The sequence below is a fragment of the Herpailurus yagouaroundi genome, unplaced genomic scaffold, assembly GCF_014898765.1.
Source record: "Herpailurus yagouaroundi ecotype Mexico unplaced genomic scaffold, PumYag 181, whole genome shotgun sequence".
Taxonomy (NCBI): domain Eukaryota; kingdom Metazoa; phylum Chordata; class Mammalia; order Carnivora; family Felidae; genus Herpailurus; species Herpailurus yagouaroundi.
In genome coordinates, this window is record NW_024412412.1 from 14,057,129 (window position 1) to 14,079,710 (window position 22,582).

The 22,582-nt window shown below is 46.5% G+C and overlaps 1 protein-coding gene across 3 annotated transcripts in view; it reads left to right on the forward strand.

Annotated features, from left to right (window-relative positions):
- The window catches only part of WWC2 (WW and C2 domain containing 2), a 202,070-nt gene that overhangs the window by 163,768 nt on the left and 15,720 nt on the right, over positions 1-22,582 (forward strand). For all 3 annotated transcript variants that reach the window (XM_040489881.1, XM_040489880.1, XM_040489882.1), the window contains 5 exons: positions 4,893-5,023; positions 7,208-7,406; positions 8,636-8,800; positions 10,182-10,274; positions 12,891-13,133. In XM_040489881.1, coding sequence (XP_040345815.1) covers positions 4,893-5,023; positions 7,208-7,406; positions 8,636-8,800; positions 10,182-10,274; positions 12,891-13,133 — 831 coding nt within the window. The remainder of the gene's footprint in view (positions 1-4,892; positions 5,024-7,207; positions 7,407-8,635; positions 8,801-10,181; positions 10,275-12,890; positions 13,134-22,582) is intronic.

Sequence of the window (22,582 nt, forward strand, 5' to 3'; positions counted from 1 at the left end):
CTCTTACCATCTTGTACATGTCTTTATCTTTCATTTTAGCCATTGTGGTAAGTGTATAGTACTCTCATGTTTTTCCATTTCCCTGATTATAATATTTAATGGCCAAATGGATGTCCTTTTTTGTGAAACATCTGTCCAAGATTTCGCCCATTTTTCTGTGGGATTCTCTCTCTTTTTTTTCAGTAGGTTGGTAGCCGTTCTTCATTTTAGATTTGAGTGTTTTGTCAAATATGTCTATTGCAAATATCTTTGCCCATTCTGTGGCTTGCCTTTTCATTTTCTTAATGTTGCCTTTTGGTGAATAGAAGTACTCAGGTTTAACGCAGTCTTTTTTATCAGTTGTTCCCTGTCTGCTTAGCGCTTTCCTTTGCTATTTAAGAACTATTTGCCCACCCCTGGGTCATGAAGATGGTTTCCTGTCTTGTCTTATAAAAGCTTTATTGGTTTACCTTTCACATTTAGATCTGCAGTTCATCTGAAATTAATTTTTTTGTAAGGTATGAGGTAGGGATCGAGATTTCTTTTTATCCACGTGGTAGCCCATTGGCCCAGCACCATTTGTTGAAAAGACTTTCTTTCCCAGCCGCATTGCATTTTCATCTTTGTCATAATCCACTGACCTGAACATGTGGGAGTCTGTTCTTAGATATTCTGTTGTATTCCATTGGCTTAGTTGTCTACCTTTGTAGAAAATACTCTACTTTTTTCAAAGCGAAAGCTTTCAGTAATTTGTCGTGTAGAATGATTTTTCTGAGGCTCTGTGTAGATAATCACTATCAGATTAAAGAAGTTTCTTGCTCTTTCTAGTTTGCTAAGACTTTTTATTATGCATGGATATTGAGTTTTCTCAAACATTTTTACTGTCTACTTAACTCTTAAATTGATTACAAAGTTGTTCTCTTTTATTCTCTTAGTGTGCTAGATTGTACATTGATTAACTTCTGAATGTTAAACCACGCTTGGATTGCTGGAATAAAACAGACTTCATCGCGATGTATTTTATATGTGTTTTTATATATGTTGCTGGTTTTGATTTCTTGATTTTGTGTTTGGGTTAATTTTCATTTATGTTCATGAGAGAGGTTAGTCTTTAATTTCCTTTTTTTTGTAATGTCGGTTTTTTTTTTTTTTTACTTCAAGGTTTACCAGCCTTCCTAATGTAAATTAGAAAGTATTCCTTTTTCACTTCCTGCGGAAGGTTTTGTAAGGTGGGTATCATACCTTCCATAAGTCATTGGGAGAATTCCCAAGAGAATTCACCAGCCCAGCCTATGATTTTCTTTGTGAGAAGCAGCCTTTCACAACCAAGGCTATGCAAGAAGTAAACATTTACCAAAAAAAATATTTTCGATGACTATTTGCTTATTTCTCCCAAGGATGGCACATAACTCACACCATTCTAGATGTCACGTTTTGTTTTGCTTTAACATAATGGATGCTAGAGGGCACAAGGGCTTAACTCTAATGGAATCCCAGTTGAAAAGGGCTGGTGGACCATTTTTTATTATAGATTCCATTTCTTTATTAGATACAGAACTATTCAAGGGGCGCCTGGGTGGCTCAGTCGGTTAAGCGTCCAACTTCAGCTCAGGTCATGATCTCATGGTTCATGAATTTGAGCCCCGCGTCGGGCTCTGTGCTGACAATTTGGAGTCTGTTTGGGATTCTCTCTCTCTCTCTCTCCCTCTCTCTCTGCCCCTCCCTGACTCATGCTTTCTTTCTTTCTCAAAGTAAATAAATAAACTTAAAAAAAAAAAAAGATACAGGACTATTGCAGCTTTCTATACTTGTATTCATTTCAGTAAGTGTTATTTTCTACAGGATTTGTCTATTTTACCTAAATTATCAAAATTTTAGCAAAGTTATCCAAGGTACCCTCTTACTTTTCATATATACAAGGACTTTGCTATGTTTCTGTTTTATTTCTCACATTGGCAAATTTGTACCATTTCTGCTTTTTTTCTCCCTCTTGCTAGGGACTTGTCAAATGTTTTATTTTATTCAAAGAAACATCTTTTGGCCTTGTTGATTCTTTTTCTCTATTTATACATGTGTTTTCTATTTTATTAGTCCTGCTCTTTTCTTTATTATGTCCTTGCTTCTGCCTTCATTAGGCTTAATTAGGCTTTTCTTTTTTTAACTTCTTGAGATAGGTAATTGTTCACCCATCTTCTTTTCCAATTTATGCATTTAGGGCTTAAAAATTCTTTTTGAGCACAGCTTTGTCCGCTTTTCACAAGTTTGATAATATGATATTATGAAAACATCATTGAATTTAAAATAGTTCTTAATTTTCATTGTAATTTCTGTTTTGATCTATGAGGGTTTTTTTTTTAGAAGTATATTTACTTAATTCCTAAACTGGGGTTTTCTAGTTATCTTTTTATTATTGATTTCTTCTAGCTGTATTTCACTGTTTTCAGAGAACAGAGAGCATACTATTCAATCATACAGAATATTGAAATTTCCTTTATGCCTTAGTATATGGTCAGTTTGGGTAAAAGTTCTGTGTGTTCTTAAGAGAACATATTCTACAGCCCAAGTTTGTCAATTTTTGTCTTTCACATCTTCTTCAAATTTTTCAATTTGCTTATTTTACCAGTTATTGAGAGAGATATTAAAATCCTCCAACTTAGAATTGTAGATGTCTGTTTCTCCTTTTAGTTTGTTAGTCTTTGCTTTCTGACTTCTGTGTTTATGTTCACAGATGAATATAAATTTAGCATTGTGTTGTATCTTTCTGTTCAGCTGGCCCTTTCGTTGTTATAAAATAGCCCTCTTTATCTGTACTAATACCCCTTGTTTTAAAATCTGTTTCGTCTGGTATTGATAAAGCTGTGTCCACCCTTTTTCGGTTAGTGTTTTCACGGTTTATCTTTTTCCATCCTTTTACTTTCAGTCTTTCTGAATTCTTAGATTTAAAGTGTTTCACTTGCAAGCAGTATATAGTTGCTTTTGGTTTATTATCCAGTCTTATAATCCTTACCTTTTAATTGAAATATTTCGTTCATTTACATTTAATGCTATTAGTGATATATTTGGGTTTGAACATATTATCTTACTCTTTTTTTTTTAAGGAAAGGAAAATTTCATTTCCCCTTCTATTAGATCATTAGTAATACAGTCTTTTATTTTTTGCTGTATCCCTAGTGATTACAGCATGCATCCTTGCCTTCTTAAGAGAAGCTACCTTAAATTAATGCTTTTACTTTTTCCCACACAGTACAAGAATTTTAAAAGACTTGAACTCCATTTATGCCCTTTCCTCCTTCTGCGAAATTATTGGTCATGCGTTTTAGTTCTGTATATTTTATTTTATTTTTTTTTTTTTAATTTTTTTTTTCCAACATTTATTTATTTTTGGGACAGAGAGAGACAGAGCATGAACGGGGGAGGGGCAGAGAGAGAGGGAGGCACAGAATCGGAAACAGGCTCCAGGCTCCGAGCCATCAGCCCAGAGCCCGACGCGGGGCTCGAACTCACGGACCGCGAGATCGTGACCTGGCTGAAGTCGGACGCTTAACCGACTGTGCCACCCAGGCGCCCCAGTTCTGTATATTTTAACGTATATCCCACAAGATAATATAGCTCTATTGCCAGTCAATATTCATTTAGATTTCCCCACATCTTTACCCTTCCTGGTGTATTTCATTTCTTTCTGCATTAGTGCACTCCCATTTGGGTCATTTTCCTTCTGCTTGAAGAACTCCCTTTAGGATTTCTTTTAGTGCACATCTATCAGTGTCTTTATTTCCACTTGAAAAGGAATTTTTTTTTTCCCTGCATATTCAGAATTCTAGGTGGGCAGTCAATTCTCTGAACACATTACAGATACCATTTTGTTGTCATCTGGCTTCCACTGATTCTGTTGAGCTGCTGGGGAATAGTCGATCCTTAAAAAGGAAGACATCTTTTTTTTTTTCACTGCTTATAAGATTTTCTCTCTTCCTTTGCTTTTCAGCAGTTCCACTCTGATGTGCTAATGTGGATTTGTGTTTACACTAGTGAGATTCTCCACCATTTCGTCAGTTTTCTTGAACACATTAACTGTAAAAACTTAAATTCCTTCTCTAAATAATGGCAGCGTACGGACCACCTGTAGGTTGCCTCTTTTATCTTATCCGTTGTTGTTCTTGGTTTCCAGTGGATGCTGGATATTATGTATGAAGAATTGTGGGGGCTCCGGCTGATATTTTCCTCCAGAGAGGATTTGGTATTCTTCCGGAAGGCAGATTACAACATGGGCAGATCACCTGAGTCACTTGGAGGACCTGAAGTCCAATTTTTCTCTCCCTAGGACCGTGAAGAAACTGAAGTACCTGCCTACTGTTTTAGCCTCCCTGCAGCTGGGCTTTGCTTAGTTTCCCTCTTCTTGCTGTCGGATCTGCAGCTGAGGAGTGGGAAATGCCACAGCAAGAACATCGTGCGGAATACTGGACTCCCCTTTCCGTTCGTTTCCCTGGGCCCCAGTGTGCTGGCTGCCTTGGGGGCCTTCTCAGTTTTCATCTTCACGTTCTACCGATAGTGCCGCTGTTCTGCACAGCCACAATTTTAGCCTGTGTGCCTCAACCGCTAGAACTGGTACACGTCCCCGAGGGGAAAGGGTGGCAGTGACGTCGTTTCACCTGCCTGCGTTTCTCCTCTCCCCGGGGTCTCGGCCTCCAGTCCCCATTGCCTGTGTCGCTCTCGGTTGCTTTAAAAACGCCGGAGGTTGGTTTGTTGCCTTTTGTTTTATTGCCATCAGCTTTCGTATTTGTTCTCGGCAGGAGAATCGGGTCTGGTGCCACCTTCTTTTCCACAACCGGAAGCTTCAGTCCCCATCTGATGAGTTTTTGAATCATTTCTCACAACATGTGATGTTAACTGCCGTCCGTACACCTTCTGTTCTCCAGGATGCCGTGTCAGCCCTCCTCGCAAGAACATCAGCTGAGCTGTTGGCTGTGGAACAAGAATTAGCACAGGAGGAGGAGGAAGAAGAAGAACCAGGGCAGGAAGAAGAGGAAAGGGGTCCAGATGGAGACTGGTAAAAACCCTGGCTTCCTTTTGCTATTCGGGAATGCAAAGAGGGTGTGTGTATCACAGGGAAACCTTTATGGGTTCAGATATTACCCTGGAATTATGGAAAGCGGTGCCGTGTTAGGCTGCTACCACTGAAGGGAGGACCCTCTTTGGTCATTAGAGAGTTGAAGAAGGTATCAGCAAAATTGTGGACCGCGCACGTCAGAGTTAACACAGGAAGGACTTTCTTTGTTCCTGCCTCCGTACGTTCTGACACTCTTTCCTGGGCTTTTTAAAATTCTTGGTCTCAGCTACCTGTTTTGAGGGGCGCCCGGGTGGCTTAGTCAGTTGAGCGTCTGACTCTTGATCTTGGCTCAGGTCATGATCCCAAGGTCCTTGGATTGAGCCCCGTGTCGGCCTCAGCACTAAGCGTGGAGCCTGCTTGGGATTCCCTCTCTCTTCCTCTGCCCCACTCTCCTGCTCTCTCTCGCTCTAAAATCATCATCATCATCATCATCTACCTGTTTTGAAAGGTGTGGTAGTTTATTGTCAATTCGTAAATAAATTTAAAAACTTACTTTCTTTTTCTTTAAATTACCAGAAGTACCTCTGTACCATTTAGGTTCAGGTAAAGCAAAGCACATATCTGAGTACTCATTTTCTACTTGTTCACCTCTGCCTTCTTTTTCTGTTTCCACCTAATTATCCATACCCCGTCCTTTGAAAAAAGAAAAAAGTTATTTATAGATTTTGTCCAGAATCACATATGTATAAAGAACTGCCTTTCCTGGTTTGCATTGTTTTCTCTAAAAACAAATTTTAATGAATGCATCCGTTTTTAAGGTATAGATGTAAAATTATTTGGATTAATTTTAATGTATATATAGTTGCTTACACTGTTGTGTTTGATTGAACTCCTGTTAACACATATGCACATACATAGATAGCATGCGATTGTGTGTGTGTGCATGTGTGTATAAAACTTGTTACAAATGAAGACTGACAAGATATGTCGTAAATAACAAAATCTTGGACATTTGGAAGGAACAGCTCACTACGGTTAGGCAAAAAGGTACAGATATACATTGTTCTTGTCAGGAGCCTTTTACAGTGATTACCAGTCAGAGTACTGCAAAAAATAAATAAATACGAGAGTGATTATAAGGCCCATCATGATATATTTTTAAACACTAAACCTTTGTGTGTGTAAAACACAGTTTGTTTCACATACATTTCCAAAAATACACTCGATTTGTAGCAGAAAGGAATTTATAGCTCATGGAATCCTTTGTTAGCTTCCCTGTGCTCATCTCATGACTAGGCAGTTAATAACAGGCATGTGCCCATCTGCCAAGAGTCTCACCAATCACAATTACAGCCCACCCTTCAGTTATCAGTGGAGAAAATGTTACTGTCCTAAGGACATGAAACTCAACAGACTATGAGATATTCTAAGCCACGCTGGTACCCAGGCTTTCCTGTCGATGCAGTTTATTCAGAACGTAAACCCGTATGTACATTCTGGGGCCCCGCTTGTAATACCACCCAAGCCCATGCTATGGCTTTGGTTAGAGACAAGATCACATGGCCTTAGGATTCCTGTTATTTCAGGTGTAAAACTCCCTTGACGCAGGGTTTTTACCCCTGCTAGACTGTAAGCACAGTTGTTTTTTATAAAGATTTTATTTTTAAGAAGTGTCTACAACCAGGGTGGGGCTCAAACTGGTAACCCCGAGATACAGAGTTGCACAATGCGCCGAGCCCGCCAGGTACCCCGACGATGGATATTTTCAATGCTTATGTCTTTATTCGCTTTTAGCGAAGTCACTCCATTCTGCTGGAGGATTAATTTTATAACAAGTAAACAACTGAAATCAAGTTACATTAAAGTGAATGTCAGTGCTTTTAAATGGCGGGGCTCAATGTTGTACGTGATTTTCAGAATATTTCTAATTTAACGCCTAAGAATTCGGTCCGATTCCATTAATGTAACTTTGTAGTACCCAATTATGGTGATTTTGCTGCATATTGCTGGAGGGTCGGTTGCTGATTTCATTTTGCTTGTAGCAGTTCGAGCCGGGGAGATGGCTTGAATCGTTAACGTGAGTCTCATTCCTTGTGGGAGAGCGGTGTCCGCCCCAGGTGGCCCTGCTCACGCGTGCACCTGCCGGACCCAAGTTGTGTGTGGTTCTGCTCCGTCTCACCATAGGTTGACAATGCTGCGGGAGGCCTCTGATGAAATCGCGTCTGAAGAAGAGGCCGACGTGAAGTTGCCCGAGGGCGGTCGCCGTGCAGGAGACCTGTGCTCGCGCCCCCGCGTGCCCGAGGCGGAGGAGGACGTGGGCAGGAGAGAGGACGGCGGTGCTGAAGAGCGGGGCAGCCGGCCGCCCGGCGGGCCGTCCACCCTGGTGAGCACTTTCAGCCACACTCCCCACCGGCCTGACCTCCGGTGGCAGCGCGCAGGCTAAGTCTGTCTCCTCGGGTGTAAATCCGTACCAAGATCTGTGCCATAGCTGCTCACAGCAGGCGTTTGTGAAAGGAGGCTTTAAGATGTTCATATGGGCCCCAGTATTCATTCGTGACTTCAGTTTTATGTAAGAAGATGAACAGTGCTGTTTAGAGCTGTGTAAGTGGTCTGGGAGGATTTATTAAAAGCGTTTCCGGAATTGCCCGGCTGACACCAGGACGACCACTGAATTGCGTCACGTTTCGTAAATGTTGTGAGTGGACACGTTCAAGTCCGTCTCGGTGACGTGGTGCTCTGACCGGAATCTGCTCTGGATCGTGGCAGGTCGCTCGGTGTAGGGATGGGTGCTGGTTACGGGAGGGACGTGTTGGTAGAGAGCGCATCCCCAGAGGCAGGAAATCATTTTCAGGCTTGGAGGATGCTTGGGATGTCGATGATGGAGTCTACAAAACTCCAGCCCTTTGTTCCTGAGGAAATAGTATTTTGCCCTGACCCAAGACTTCCTCCGATAAAGCAGCAAACCAGCACGAGGCAGCTTTTGAATCCTTTTCTGCACGTGAGATCAACAATAAACGTCTGCCTGTGCCTGTAGAGTTAGTGCCCTGAGAAACTTCTGTTTTTACTTAAATTTTATTTTTTATTACATTTCCAGAGGTACAGCGAAAATCCGAACACAGCTTCACAGCAGTTGCTATTTCCGTGTATGCATAACTGCGTATTCTGTGTAAACCTATGACTTTGTAGGATATTTTCATTTTCTTACATGTTATTACTTGTATCATTGTTCTGAAAAAACAACCACCACAAAAACCAGGGATCAGCATGTTGAACGGTATTTCGTGTTGAAGTACTCCTAAACAAGATTCTCTACAGAACCACATTTACCCTGTGGAAATTGAAGGCTTCCTTGTGTAGGTCAGATGTGTTGGGGGGCACCTCCATTTATGGGTGACACCGTCCTGCTCACTGCAGGTCGGTCACTTCCCACTCGGCAGAAAACCATCTCCCGGGGTCCCGTCGGGAGGAACACCAAGCCTGTCTCTCAGAAGCGGCCCTAGTGCCGGATGAGGCTCTGTTGGGAGATCAGCTGTTGCCTTTGTAGCTGGGCGAAAGGAGCAGAAATGTATCCTCATCCATCCGCGCCTGACAGATGTCTGACTTCCGTTCTAGGTTGATAAAGAGACAAACACGGATGAGGCAGGCGACACCAGTGTGGCAGTTCGCCCCAAAGACCGCAGCGGCCTGAGCACTCGGCAGCGCCCCTTTGTCCGCAGCAGCGTGATCGTGCGCTCCCAGACCTTCTCCCCGGGGGAGCGGAACCAGTATATCTGCAGGGTAAGGGGGACACTGCCCCCCCGCCCCCGCCAGTGGGTGGCCCACCGACCACCAGGGACAGTCACCGGGGGTCTTCCGATTCCGCCTGCCAACACGGATGGGTAGAAATGCCCCGAAATATACATGAAATACCACACTCTCATGGGTCTTTCAGTTTGGGTTGTTTTTTTACCTTTTCTTAAATTTCATGTCTCGTTAACTCTAAGCCATTTATTTGGCAAATAAGTGAATTAAGGACCTGGCTGCTGAATATATTTGTACTTCAGTGTGTATTTAGAAGCTTCAAATGACCTGAGACTTAAATATTTCTGCCGCATATCATACATGCCTCAAACCATGTTAATCCTGCAGAACCAAAATTAGGTTTTAGAACAAAAATCATCTTTTAATAATGCCTCTAGACACTGAGTCCCATCCCTTCCTGCCTCTGTAGACAATATGGTGGGCCTTGCATCGGTTTGCCAAGTTCTACTTCCAGAAGAAGTCATGAGTGATAGTAATAGATTAATATTATATTATTAAATATTATTAAATTATATATTATTAAATTATGTTGTTTATTATTAAATTATTATAGTATTAAATGTATTGATATTATATTATTAAATATAATATTTATTATTAAATATTATAAATAATATTATATTATTACATGGGTTAGAAAATACCTTCAAAATTCTAAACTTACTCAGTGCAGCAAATATTTTTATTAACCATCTGCTGGTAAGCATGTTTCTAGACACTTGACTGGACTTCCTCTGTGAACAGAAGAGGCCCAGAGCCCTGCCCTCGCACAGCTTACACCCCTGTGTGTTGAGGCACAGTTACCGTGAACAAGTTGTGAAGTGTCTTAGGTGGGGACCGATTCTCTGGAAAACAGTAGAGCAAGTGAAGGGGGTTTGGAAATGTGAAAACAAGGATCTCAAGTTTAAAAGTAGGGTCTGAAGCAGGTGAAAGAGTGAGTACAGGCTGTCTGGGTCAAGAACATTGTAGGTTGTTCTAAACTGTGACTGAAATCTGGCCTGGAACTCTGTATCTTATACAGAGCCTACTTTTGAAAACTGAATATTGCAAATTAGCTAAAAATACAAGAGATACTTTTATTTCAAAGTCTGTATGATTATCTTAATGCATGAGTTCTGATGACTGCCCCCAAATGGCAGCTGTTGAAATTATACGTAAGAGAACTTAGTTGTTTAAGGAAAGCACAGAACAGAGAAGAACTTGTTTAGCGAGGATTTTCTTAAAGAAACAAACTCCTGTAATCATTAACCTGCTTTATCTGGTAAGCTTCTCAGTTCTAAACCGCTAGCACGCTGTTTTGCAGTGATTTTCTTTCTTTTCTTTTCTCTCTTTTTTTTTTTTTATCCTTTGTTGCCAGTTGAATCGAAGTGACAGTGACAGCTCAACCCTGGCTAAAAAATCACTGTTTGTGAGAAACTCCACCGAACGGCGCAGTCTGAGGGTCAAAAGGGTATGTATTCCTTTCGCAACATCTCACTGTCTCCAACCAACCCAGAACCACAGATCGTGAAGCAAAAGTAGCAGAACTCCTGAGCGTCATTGCTGCACGCTCTTGGGCTACTGAATGAGGCCACCGTACTTCCAGAGAGACACAGATGTCGTGTTAGTTACGGAGATGGAGGGAGGGTGCCCTGGAGAGCGGCCACTCAGTGCTGATTTGGATCCTGTGCTAATTAAGCCAGGAAATTCACTCTGCGGTATCCATGGAGAAGGGGCTTGCCGAATGGTTGATGGCTGCTAGGTCCCCACCCCACATCTGGCTCTGGAGCAGTTGTGGGAGTAGTGTAACACCCAGTACCTTTTTAGAAGGACCGATGTTCTGGTACAGGAGTGCACGGTTTTAGCAACTTGCTTGAAAACAGATATTTCGGGAAGGTTAAGGTTAACGGGATGGGAAAGCTCCAGCTGACCTGGGGACGTCGGGCTCTGGACTGGCCTTAAAGGATGAGTGTGAGAGAATGTTTAAATACGTTAAAAGGTTGCACTGTTCGGGTACTTCAACAGTTCCCGCTTACTTACAGCTGAAATACTGATGGAGAGTTACTCTCCTGCTAATAATTTGTTTAGTAATTTATTAAGCCATCGTATTGCAGCTTAGATGTGTCGTTTTAAGTGAGGACGAAGCATCGTGTGTGCTGAGCGAGGCAGACATGGCCGCAGGAGTTTCCAGTCCACAGAAGGCATCCAGGGAGCACACAGGGCTGGGAAAGGTGCCTGGGTGAGAGAGAAAGGACTGAGCTCATCTGGTTGTGGGAATCTAAAAGGCTTGATGGGGGAGGTCTGTGGCCTTGACCCCTGTCTGAAATTTTAAAAGAAGATAGTAGCTCTGTGGGAGGTGGGGAGGAGGGATACCTGTGTGGTCTTCCCAGTGCGGTAACGTCGCGTTAACTGCATGAAAACTGGGATGACAGGAGTAGTTACACCATGGAAATCAGCAAATTCTTACAAACCCAGGCTGCTGCTGCTGCTTTTTTTTTCTGAGAGAGAGAGAGAGAGAGAGAGAGAAAGAGAGAGTCGGTGTACCTGCACAAGCATGAGAAGGGCAGAGAGAGAAGGAGACAGAGGATCCCAAGCAGGCTGCGTGCTGCCAGCCTGGAGCCTGATGTGGGGCTCGATCTCACGACCCTGGGATCATGACCTGAGCCGAAATCCAGAGTTGGATGCTCACCTGATTGAGCTACCCAGGCGCCCCCGACCGGTGCTTTTTTCTGCACCCGTGCCCCCACCCAGAGCTGCTTGTTAAACATCGGCCAGCACAACACCGCACGCGTACACATAACCACTAGGAAGGATTTCTTATTCTGACAAAAAGTAATACGGCCAAAGCACATGTGTGTCTTAAGGTGATTCTGCTGTGTAATAAGTTTGTTAGAGCAGAGACCGAATACAGGGGACCTAACGAGAAGATTATAGAATGTTCGAGAACGTTACAGCAATATGTGTGGGACAAGGAGGAGGGGGTACAAGCTATGCAGCCCTGAAACAGGAAGAGGGACAGCAGGCCTCCCTCTGCCATCTGTCATGAGCACCCCTGTCGTCCAGATCTTCAAGCCCGAGTACTTCTCAAGTTTGAGTCCCTCCTCTCTCGCACCAAAGAGTACCAGTTTTTACTCTTATTTTCCATTCCCACTGCCAGTGGTCTGGACAAAAAATACCCTCCTCGTTCCCTTCTGCTCATGCAACCTTCCCAGCCTCTTCCGACTTCCTTTCGTCAAGTAGGCGTGACCAGCTGTGAGTGGTCTCTCCCTTCCTGTGGCGCAGAAGGCGCTACCTCACTGCTCACGGCTGGACGTCTTCAAGGTCAAGGACTGGGTCTTCTCTCCCTGGTGTGTGGCCCACAGCCAACCCCCCACCCCTACCCAGCAGACATTTATTCACACGTATTCAATCGTTATTTCTTGGCAAATGGGTAAGATTGGCCCCAGGAAGAGCACCAGTGACTCGCTGGTGAAAGTGCCTGTTAGACAGTGGGAACTCGAGGAAGGGGTTGGGGTTTGAGCATATCGATGGGGGAGGCGCTCAGACTCTCAGCCGCGCCGAGCAGCTGCATTCTGGCTGGCGCTTCCAGAAACGAGGGCCCGAGGCGTGAGAAGTGGGGTGCCGCCGTGTGTCCTGAGCTGGAGGGAGCATAAGTTTCTTGTGTTTGTTTTGCACAGAGGGCAGGCGCCGGGGGGTAAAACGGTCAGGCTAAGTGAGGCTTGTGCTACGGCAACAACTTCACAAAGCCTCTGCGGTCTGAACCAACACAGGTTCGTTTCTTACTCAGCTGCTTGTTCATTGCCGGCTGGCTAAATGCTCTCTCTGCTCATTTTGTCTCCCCTCGGGACCCGAGCCGACGAGGCCTCCACCCCTGAATCTTTGCCGTCCCTCTAGCCGGGGACGGAAATGTCCACACGTCACACCGGCCTCGAAAGGCTGCCGCCTGGCGGTGCCCCTCACCTCTCCTCGGCCGCTGGCGCCTCCCTTCCCGGAGCACGGAGACGTGCCAGGAGGGACGAGGAGCCGGATGGCCACCACCAGCCACCATAATGAGGGTGTTGTGCTCTTCTGTCTTCTGACCCTGCAGACGGTGTGCCAGCCCGTCCTGAGAAGAACGGCGCAGGAACGGCCCGTGCGCACATCCCTGGACCTAGAACTGGACCTTCAGGCGTCTCTCACCCGGCAGAGCCGCCTCAACGACGAGCTGCAGGCCCTGAGGGGCCTGAGGCAGAAGCTGGAGGCGCTGAAAGCTCAGGGGGAGACTGACCTTCCACCGGGCGTGCTGGAGGACGAGCGCTTCCAGAAGCTCCTGAAACAAGCTGAGAAACAGGTACAGGTCTCCGTGTCCCCGCTGGCCCCGAGGGGCGTGCAGAGATGGGTGCTAAAGCCTGTCCCATGGAAGGTCCCCAGCTTACACTCGCTTTGATAAAGTCTGCAGGTGCTTTTCCTGGAACCCGGAACTCTTTTTTCCCCTTGGCGTAGGCCTATTTTTTTTTTTTTTTTTGACCTAGGATATTGCTAAGAGAGCAGCACTGCCAACCCCCCAGGTACACAGCAGGTCCCCCGACCACTCCGCCCCCACCCCTCCGGCCACCTGCCGGCCGGGAGCATGGCCTCGAGGGGGAAGTGGCCATCCCGTTCCTGCTCCGAGGTTCTCACGGTCTCAACACGAGACTGGGCAAAGAAACTCAGTGGAACTTTTCACATCGGTGACAGATTTCATCTGAATCTTCTGAGTAGCCCTTTAGGACTCATTAACCACCTCAGCTGTTAACGCCTTGTCAATTTGAAGGCTTCAGAATTTTCACAGTCTTTCTTCCCTTCAAAAAAGATCACACGTCCCATATTGGCATTTTTGCCTCTCACCCCACAAGTAACCGTACAAAATAAGATCCGATCACCGATTACAAACTAGGGTATTGTTAAGGGAGTATTTCTATTGTCCTGCCACCTACCTGCAACCAAATTTTTTTGGAGCCTGCCTTGTTGGTTTATTCTCTAAAGTTTAGAATTCGTATTTGGGCATAAGAGAGTGTGTCCGCAGCCGTGTGTAACGTACAAACAGAACTTCCCACGTAGCCACAATATTACAAGTGCCAAAACATTAGTCTCTTTCAATCACATTTGATGGAAACCCGAAATAGATTAGAAACTTTCTTAAACTAATAGAAATTCTTGTCCATAGTATAAACTTCCCCTTTTTTGGCCCCTCGTTGTTATTTGGTCACTAATGTGTGATACTATGGAGAAACTGAGTCATTTAATTGACTAGCACTACTAATCCTGGATGGAACTCAGAAAGTTAATGAGTTTTAGGGATCAAACTGATCCCAATATTTTTTTAAGGAAAGTCCAAGCAACAAAACATATCACACATCTGTATTATGTCCCAACCGACAGACAGAAACCTGGGCATACAGTAGAACGTCGTTAAGTATCTGTTCAGTGGGGAGTTGAATTATACACCCTACGTTTGGTACTTTAGAGACTACCAGGGTGATTGGACGCTGTCATGCCCTCCTAGGGCTTGCGGTTGGGTAAAGGCGATGAGCCAGATAGACCAGGTCCTCAAGAGAAATCACTTTCTAGCGAGGTCGGGAGAGGTTTCATGGAGGAAGTGGCAAAGTGGTCTTGAAGGTGAGTAGTGGGACTCCATCCACAGCGGTGGGGAGGCCAGCAGGCACGGGAACCCGCAGTAGTCAATGTCCGGGGTAGCTCATGACAGTGAAGGGAGAGCCCAGAGCCTGGCTGTCCCTTTGCCTAATGGAAAATTGCGTTAAAAGCCGAAGTCACCAACTCTTACGTTTGTCACCTTGATAATAATAACCATTGCTTTTATTCTCTTGAGTCTTTCGATTCACCATTAGCAATCATTTCAAAGTCTTGGTTAACACTGAACAACTTTAATATCATGGAGAAGCATCACAGACCTTTGACCCCTAAAGGTCAAAGGCTTTCAAAGCTGGATTAGAGTTTTACAACTAGAGATTTAAACAGAGCCTTGCATCTTTAGGGGTTTTTGTTGTTTGTTTTTGATTTGCCACAGTCTGAAGTTCTAGATCCTTGGGCAGCAATAATTATAAAAGCTATGGGACTTTGTGCACTTCATGTCATATTGCTAAATTCATCCATGAATCGCTTGGACAATTATTCTGGTTTGTTTCAACTGCTTTCTAATCTCCAATGTGTAGAGAAAAGTTCAGTACAGCTAACGTTGGTTATTTGAAAAAAACTAAAAGAAAGAAACAAAAATAGACAAAGCTCTGGCAAGATCCACGAAGAGAAGATACACATAAAGACAACTATAAAAGGAAAGAGGGATAGAATTACAGGTAAATTTGAGATATAAAAGATAATGAATAATATCAAAGATAAAGGCCCACAATTTGGACAAATATCTAGGAAAATATAACATATTAAAACTGATGAAAAGGGGGAAAAAAGATTAAAAACCCTATACCTCTTTAAGAAATGAAAGCAGTGATTAAAAATCTATCCACAATGAAGACATAGGTTTAGATGTTCTGTAGGCAAGTTCCACCAAACTTTCAAAGAATAGATTATCTCAATTTTATGTAAACTCTTCCAGATGCTAGAAAAAGAGAGAATACTCCACAACTCATTCTATGTGACCAACAACCCTAATACCAAAATTAGACAAAGATATTATCAAAAAGGGAAATCATAGGCCAGTTTCATCCATAAGTATAGAAGTAAAAATCCTAAATAAAATATTAGTAAATCTAATCCAACAATATATTTAAAAGATACGACATTTTGGGGCACCTGGGTGGTTCAGTCTTCGACTCAGGTCATGATCTCACAGTTCATGGGTTCAAGCCCCACATCGGGCTGTGTGCTGACAGCTAAGAGCCTGGAGCCTGCTTCAGATTCTGCGTTTCCCTCTGTCTCTGCCCCTCCCCAGTTTGTGCTCTGTCTCTCAAAATAAATAAAAACGTTTTTAAAAAAATTTTTTAAAAAAGATACAACATTTTGACCATGCTGAATTGTGCAAGGCTTTTTTTCACATTAGAAAAATCTGTTAGTGCAATGAATCCCCTCAGCAGATTAAGGAGAAAAACCACTGGATCAACTCAGTCGATGAAAGAAATATATTGACAATTGTCAGTGTCCATTCGTGTTTAAAATAAAACTCTTGATAAGTTAGGAAGAGAGGACTTCTTTAACTTGATAGAGAGTAACCAAAAGGAAATACGGTCCTAAAGAGACAAACACTGGAATCATCACCTTTAAAATCAGATGCAGGCGTTCAACGCTCTTCTGCTCAACATTGGATTGGAAATTCTAACCAAAGTAAGGCAAGAGAAAAGTGGAAGCAGAAGGATTGAAAAGGAGGAGATAAAGCTGTCACCACTGGCAGGCACACCTGGATTGTGTATGTTAAAGATCTGCAAGTGACTACGAGGAAGAAGAGAGTCTAACAAGAAGCGTAAGTAGAAGAATCATCTACAAAAGTCTGTTGCATTGCTGTATGCCAACCGGAAACAACTAGACATTTTACTTACGAAGATGTTTTTTACCACAGTGTCAAAGAATATCAAGTATCAAGGAATAAATGTAACAAAAATTTGCATTACACGGAAAACTTAATACCCTTGTGAGAAGAGCGGAGGGGAAAAAAACCTCTGAATTCATGGAGACGTATATGCCACATTCATGTAGAACAGAGGTCGGCAAACTTTCCCTGTAAAGGGCCGGAGAAGAAATATATCACTACCTCTCAACTCTGCCATGCAACCGCAAGAGTCGCCACGGACCAGGTGTACCTGAATGGCCCGTGTTCCAAGAAAACTTGACAAACACAGGTGCAGGCCAGAGTTAGCCATCCCCCGATCCGGAGGAGGAGTTATTATTGTGGCTGTAGTCGATTCTCACTAAAATGTACACAGATTCCATGTCACTCCGAGCAGAATGCCTACATGCATCTACATGGAAATGAATGAAATTAATGGAAGAAAAAGGTCAAAGAATAGCCTTGACTGCTGTGATGGGCGGCCACCAAACGCTTCTTGCGAGGAGGTTTCTTTGGGAAGCCTGTGGCAGGGATGTGTGTGTGGCATCCCTAGGGCTAGTGTGGGAACCCCCCCCACCCCCACCCCATCCATTTTCCGCAAAATACAACGAAAGGAGCTTGGGCAACATCTAAGCTGTCTAATCCTGATTGGAAGAAACGGGATCGAAGCATCCTTTCAAAGATAAAAGTATCGTAGATGCACTGTTTTCTAAGTGGGCTTTTTAAATCTTTCATCATATAGAATTCTAAGACTTTTACTGGTGTTACTAGAGGATTCAAGGTTTGCAGGTTTTTCGGGTGACTCTTGTTTTCCTTCCTCGTTAAAGAAATCCTTAGCACAAGCGGATGGAAACGGGGAGGGCTGTGGAACAGCAACCATGGAGATCTTCAGGGCCAGCCTAGGCGCGTTGCTGAGCCTCTAAAAACCGGAGTGTGTCTGTTCTCAGCTGCAGAAAATTCCGGGAAGGGTTTCCTGGGGAACTTGAGCAGAACTGTTGCCTGCAAAAGAGAAACAGCTCTTGAGTGAGAGTCTTTTCTCTCCTGGGTGCCTCTGGCCTAGCGGGTGAGCTCCCGCGTAAGCCCCCCAGGGCAGTGGCGGGGCCACCCCCTGCATCACGATGCCACCACAGGGGATGTTCCATCTGACCTTGGCAGAGGTCTCCTCTGCCTCATGAAAGCCTGCTGACTTTGCTTACCAGCCAAGATTTTTATCCCGTTTGGAGTTTCGCTTGTCTCTTACCCGCCACTGGAGCACACAACTGCCCCTGACTTGCTGGTGGATGGGTAAATAGAGCATAGACAGGATGAGGACGGTCGGTGACCCCAGGGTAGCTCGGCCACCTGAGGCCTAGTCCACACCCTCAGGGTTAGGCCCGGCCGCGGTGTGGGCATCTTGGTCTGGGCTGTGCCTCCAAGCTCCAGGAGTACCAGGGTCCAGGGCTGTTATCAGGTCAAACCCAGGGGCTTAGGTAGGACACCGCTTTGTGCGTGAGCCTCAAGAGTTCTGAGAGACGGTTCTGAAACAGGGATTTATGCTGTTCTGATCCCAGCATCCCACGTAATGTTCATAGTCACGATCTAGGAAAATAATGGCCGTGATACAGAGAAAAGTGGCCTGCTCACGCTTTCCAGGCTGCCGAGATCCTTGACTGCCCTCTGTTTTCAGACCTGTCGATCGGCCCCTCTTCCTGTCCTCACTGGCAGAAGTAATCCTAGGAACATCAGGCAGATTTCCCAGACGTAATACAAGGTTGAATTAAATTCCCTTGGAAGTGGCCTCTCTGAAAACTGTTAGAGCTCGGTCATTCGGGCAGCCATCTGTGTGGCGTGGGTGGTAGTTTCAGCTCCCGTGTCCTAATTGTCAGCGTTTTGGTTGTCCCCGTGGTAAGCCACCGTCTAGCAAGCGGGCGCTGCTGAACCGCTGGCGGCCGCTCTCATCTCTGCGTCTACCCCGGGGCCACCGTTTCCACGAAGGTGCTGCTGTGGGTGTGTGAGGTTTTTGCGGGCCTCAGACCCCAACACAACCCAGCACACTTCTGTCCAGAGCCGCGTGTCGCTGGCCTGGCCAGCCGAGTTCACTCGCACGCCACGTTGGACGCATTCTGCCCACAGAGTGGCTCTCCTCCTACCACCGGGTGACGCTCACTGAGAGAAGGCGGGAGCTGGGCGCCCGGCCTTACCGCTGCCCAGGGACCCTTCAGAGTCCCGGGCCTCGTCTGTCTGCTGCGGGGAAGCAAAGATTCCCCGTCCCTGGACGCTTGTCCAGCGCAGGATAGAAGCACGTCTCGTTCCGGCTTTGGGAAGTGTCTTAGAGGAGTGACACTTGAGAATTCTCTCTTGTGAAATGGTGGTTGGTTTTTATATTAATCTGCAGTTGTTTAGTCATTACGCTGTACCCACTTATGCATGATTCTGGCCTCATAATACGCTACTGATGATTATAATCACGCTTACAGAAGTTGCATTGATGGTTTTGCTTAGAAATTTAATTATATCTTAATAGAGGTCTTCTCATCTGTGTATCTGATGAAGCAGTGCCGAGTTGGGTTCGTAATCAGCGCGCACAGCGAGATCCCGGCGGGAGAGAGGAGCCCAAGGAGGATTCGCTGGCAACTGTGCAGAGCAGGAGATAAACACCCCCGTCGCTCTGCGCCACCCACGGGCCGCCGCCCGGGGAGCAGGGAGGGAGGAAGGAGGTGATGCCTTTGTGGGTGGCAGGCAATCCCATGGCGGGTTAGGGCTTCAACAGGGAAAACCCATGGCAGGGACTGGAGGCTCGGAGAAGGGACACGAGGGGAGGCTGTGCCTTCGTGAAGTCCCCGGGGCCCCACAGGGAGCTGATGTCCCCCGAGGGCAGCGGGAAAGGATGAGAGGGCCTGGGCTGACGTGTTAGGAGTGTCCATTCAGAGAGAGACTATGGTTTTCCAGTTCTCGTTGGGAAAATCCAGCGGGACGAAGCAGGGGTGTAGCCAAACAACTAAGGGCCAATAAGAGCTGAGGTAGTTGTTCGTCTTTATCACTTTTTTCTTCAAATGTCCCTGCCGTCGCTGTTATTTCCTAGATTGTTACTGTGGACGTCAGATGCGGATTCTATTAATAGCGCAGGACGCACTCCTTTGCTGGGGAGTTGAAGCTCACGTGAACACACATGCTATGCTTGTGTGCACAATGCAGGGCTAGCTCTCTACCCAGCCTCCTGATAGTGAAAAACGCTCCGGTAGACGTTGGGGGCCTCGGTGAGCGTCCCAGTGTGAAGGAAGAGAGTGGCTGTGACAGCGATGCTGGCCGGGCCCTCCCTCCCCTGCACCGGCTCTGTTTTCTCAGCGGGCCCCTTCCTTCCTGCCGCAGCTCCCTCCCGTGTTTCTAACAAAAATATGAACACAGATCCGCCTGAGAAAATGCCATAAAAAGGTGCCTGTCTTCGGCTTCTGTGTTCTCCGTGCTCAGGTGGAGTTTCACATCCTCACCTACAAAATAGGAGGATGGGACTAGATGACTCCCAAGACCCCTGGTAGCGGCAAACTGTGTGATCTGTTTGTTTGGGATCGAATCCAGCACGTTCCCGGGATGAGCCAAGGTGCTGACCAGCTGGTGCGCCTGGAAGGCCACGTGGCCCAAAAGCCAGCCCTTGAGGGCGCGTGCCGGACCTGGGTAACTCGGAAGTCTGCGCCGAGCTGGGCTCCCCGCTTCTCCACCCGAAGGCGCCCCCCAGTCGGCCCTCCCACTGGTCACCGGGGCAGCGCTTGCGGCCCCGCCGTCCCTGCACCTTGACCCACGCCTACCTCGGGCCGTTCCCGCCGCCGCTGCAGCGGGAAGACCGCGCCCCCGGAGCCCGGTGTGCCCTGGCCCCAGGTACAGTGATGGGGGTCCCGGGGACGGGAGTTCTTCCTCACCGCTATCAGCCCGGCTCGTGTGGGTCGCTTGAGTCGCGGACCTCGGTTTCCCACCACCCAAGTTGGCGGCAGCCTCGCCCGTGAACACGCGGACGATTCCGGCGGCGTCCCCTCTTCACCGCGGCCGCCAAAGTGGGCAATCGCGGCGGACTTCCCCGTCCCGTCGGCCCGTTTCCGCACCCACGTCGCTGTGCACACGCGGACACGCCGGCACGCACGCCCGCCGCCCTTTGGCTAGGCTGCCCCCTCGGGGTGGGGATTTGTCAGGTGCGCGGCGGCAGGGCCATCAAAGGCGTGACGGTGAGCGCAGAGCCTGCCAACCGCCACGACAACTACAGCGCCCGGAAGAGCGGTTCGTTGAAGGCAGCGGCAGGGCCCCGATCCACCTCCGTCGCCCGGAAACCCGCCGGGGCCCGGGGTCGCGCCCCATGGCCCCCCTCCTTCGTGGCCGGAGGTCCGTTTTGCAGCTCGGAATAAAACCCGACGCAGAGCCCGTGGCTTCGCGTGTCGCACGACGCCCTTGGGCAGCGGAGCAAGAAACGCAGGGCTGCAGATCAAGACGGGACTGCGCTCCTCAGGCCGATGGGCTTCTTTACGCGGCTGTGGCCAAGTCACCGGACGTTTCCGCAGGCCAGGCTCTTCTGCAATCTGGGACGTCGGAAGTGGCTTCCTGTGCCGGGCCCCCGGGCAGCTCGGTCACGACCCGTTGGGGGAGAGGCGAGAGGGGTGCCGAGGAAGGCTTGGCGTTTTTCCAAAAGAGCCTCGTGTTGCTTCCGCAGCAGAAAGTTCTTGTTCTTCCTCAGGGTGATTTCCCTGTCAAAATGCCTTTTTTTACAGCTTAAAATGATACAGATGTTAACTTTTTTTTTTTTTTTTTGAGTTAGAATCTGCTAAGAAAATGACGTGTCAAAGATACTAATACACGTCGTGGGACAGAATAAATCTTAATGGTCACAGGGAATTATCCGGCATGGAGAGGTAACCGCCTGAAGGTTGGCTACCCTGGATGATTAACAGCTGGCAAAAACTTTATGACGCATTGTGTCGCCCAGATTTTTAGAGAAAGATTCACAGAGATCAATGTAGTTCTCAGTGAAGTGTGTTCTTGCACAGCGGGGAAAGGATCGTGTGCCACGGTCGGTCTTAACTTCGCACAGAACAAAGCCGAATTTCTCAGTGATTTCGCAGCGACCGCAAACACGCTGGTAGTTGACAGCAGACGTCAGGCTCCGTAGAGAGACCATCTCACGAGGGCCCTTCCATAGAGAGCAGAACAGGCCCCCGCGCTTCCATTCCTGCGGAAGGCAGCCAGGGGCACAACAGGATCCGGGGAGCCCGTTGTTCATTCTGAGCTGATAAAAGACATCCTGGGGAACCTGGCCCAGGTTTTCTTACTTAAGTATAGCCAGCACATACCTTCCTCGTCTGGCCTCTCGCGATCTGCCCATTACTTAAGTCAATAAGCCGTTGGCTATTTCAAGATTGGTTTATTCACGTTGTAAGTTGCCAAGAACTAGGAAAACTGGGCAGACTCTCCAGTCTGCTCAGCAGTTCACCACTGTGATGGAGACCGCAGCACGGCAGAAGCCAGGGGCTTCTCTTTACCGAGTCAGCTGCTCCTTCTCTGGGACCTCAGGAAGCACCGAGTGACAGCTACCTGGCCTCGTCAATGGCAAGATAATCAAGAGAGAATTACCGCTTGGCAAATAAAGGCCGCTTTCCTAAACAGAATCCTCCAAATCAGGGAATGGGGAAGGGGGACAGTGAAAAAGATCCGGCAAAGGGATCCTTTGCGGTGACAGATGCCAGCCGCTAACTGCAGGGGACGAGGAATGCCCTTGTGCTGGACATGTAGCTTCTCACAGAGCCGTGTGAGTGTGATTGATTCTTCATAGGCACTTGCTGAATAAATAAATTTTCAAAAATCTCATCTTCCCTAAGAGTGCCTCAGCATTTTTACTTTCAATTTTTTTTTAAATTTTTTTTTCAACGTTTATTTATTTTTGGGACAGAGAGAGACAGAGCATGAACGGGGGAGGGGCAGAGAGAGAGGGAGACACAGAATCGGAAACAGGCTCCAGGCTCTGAGCCATCAGCCCAGAGCCTGACGCGGGGCTTGAATTCAGGGACTGCGAGATCGTGACCTGGCTGAAGTCGGATGCTTAACCGACTGCGCCACCCAGGCGCCCCTTTACTTTCAAATTTTAAATGAGTTAGTACGCTTACACTTTGAGAACAGTTTGAGATTTAAAAAGATTCTCAAAAAAAATAACATACGCTTATTATAACAAGTCAAATAGTAACAGAACTGTTAACCCTCCTTGAAGCCTCATTCCCGCAGGTATTTGTGCC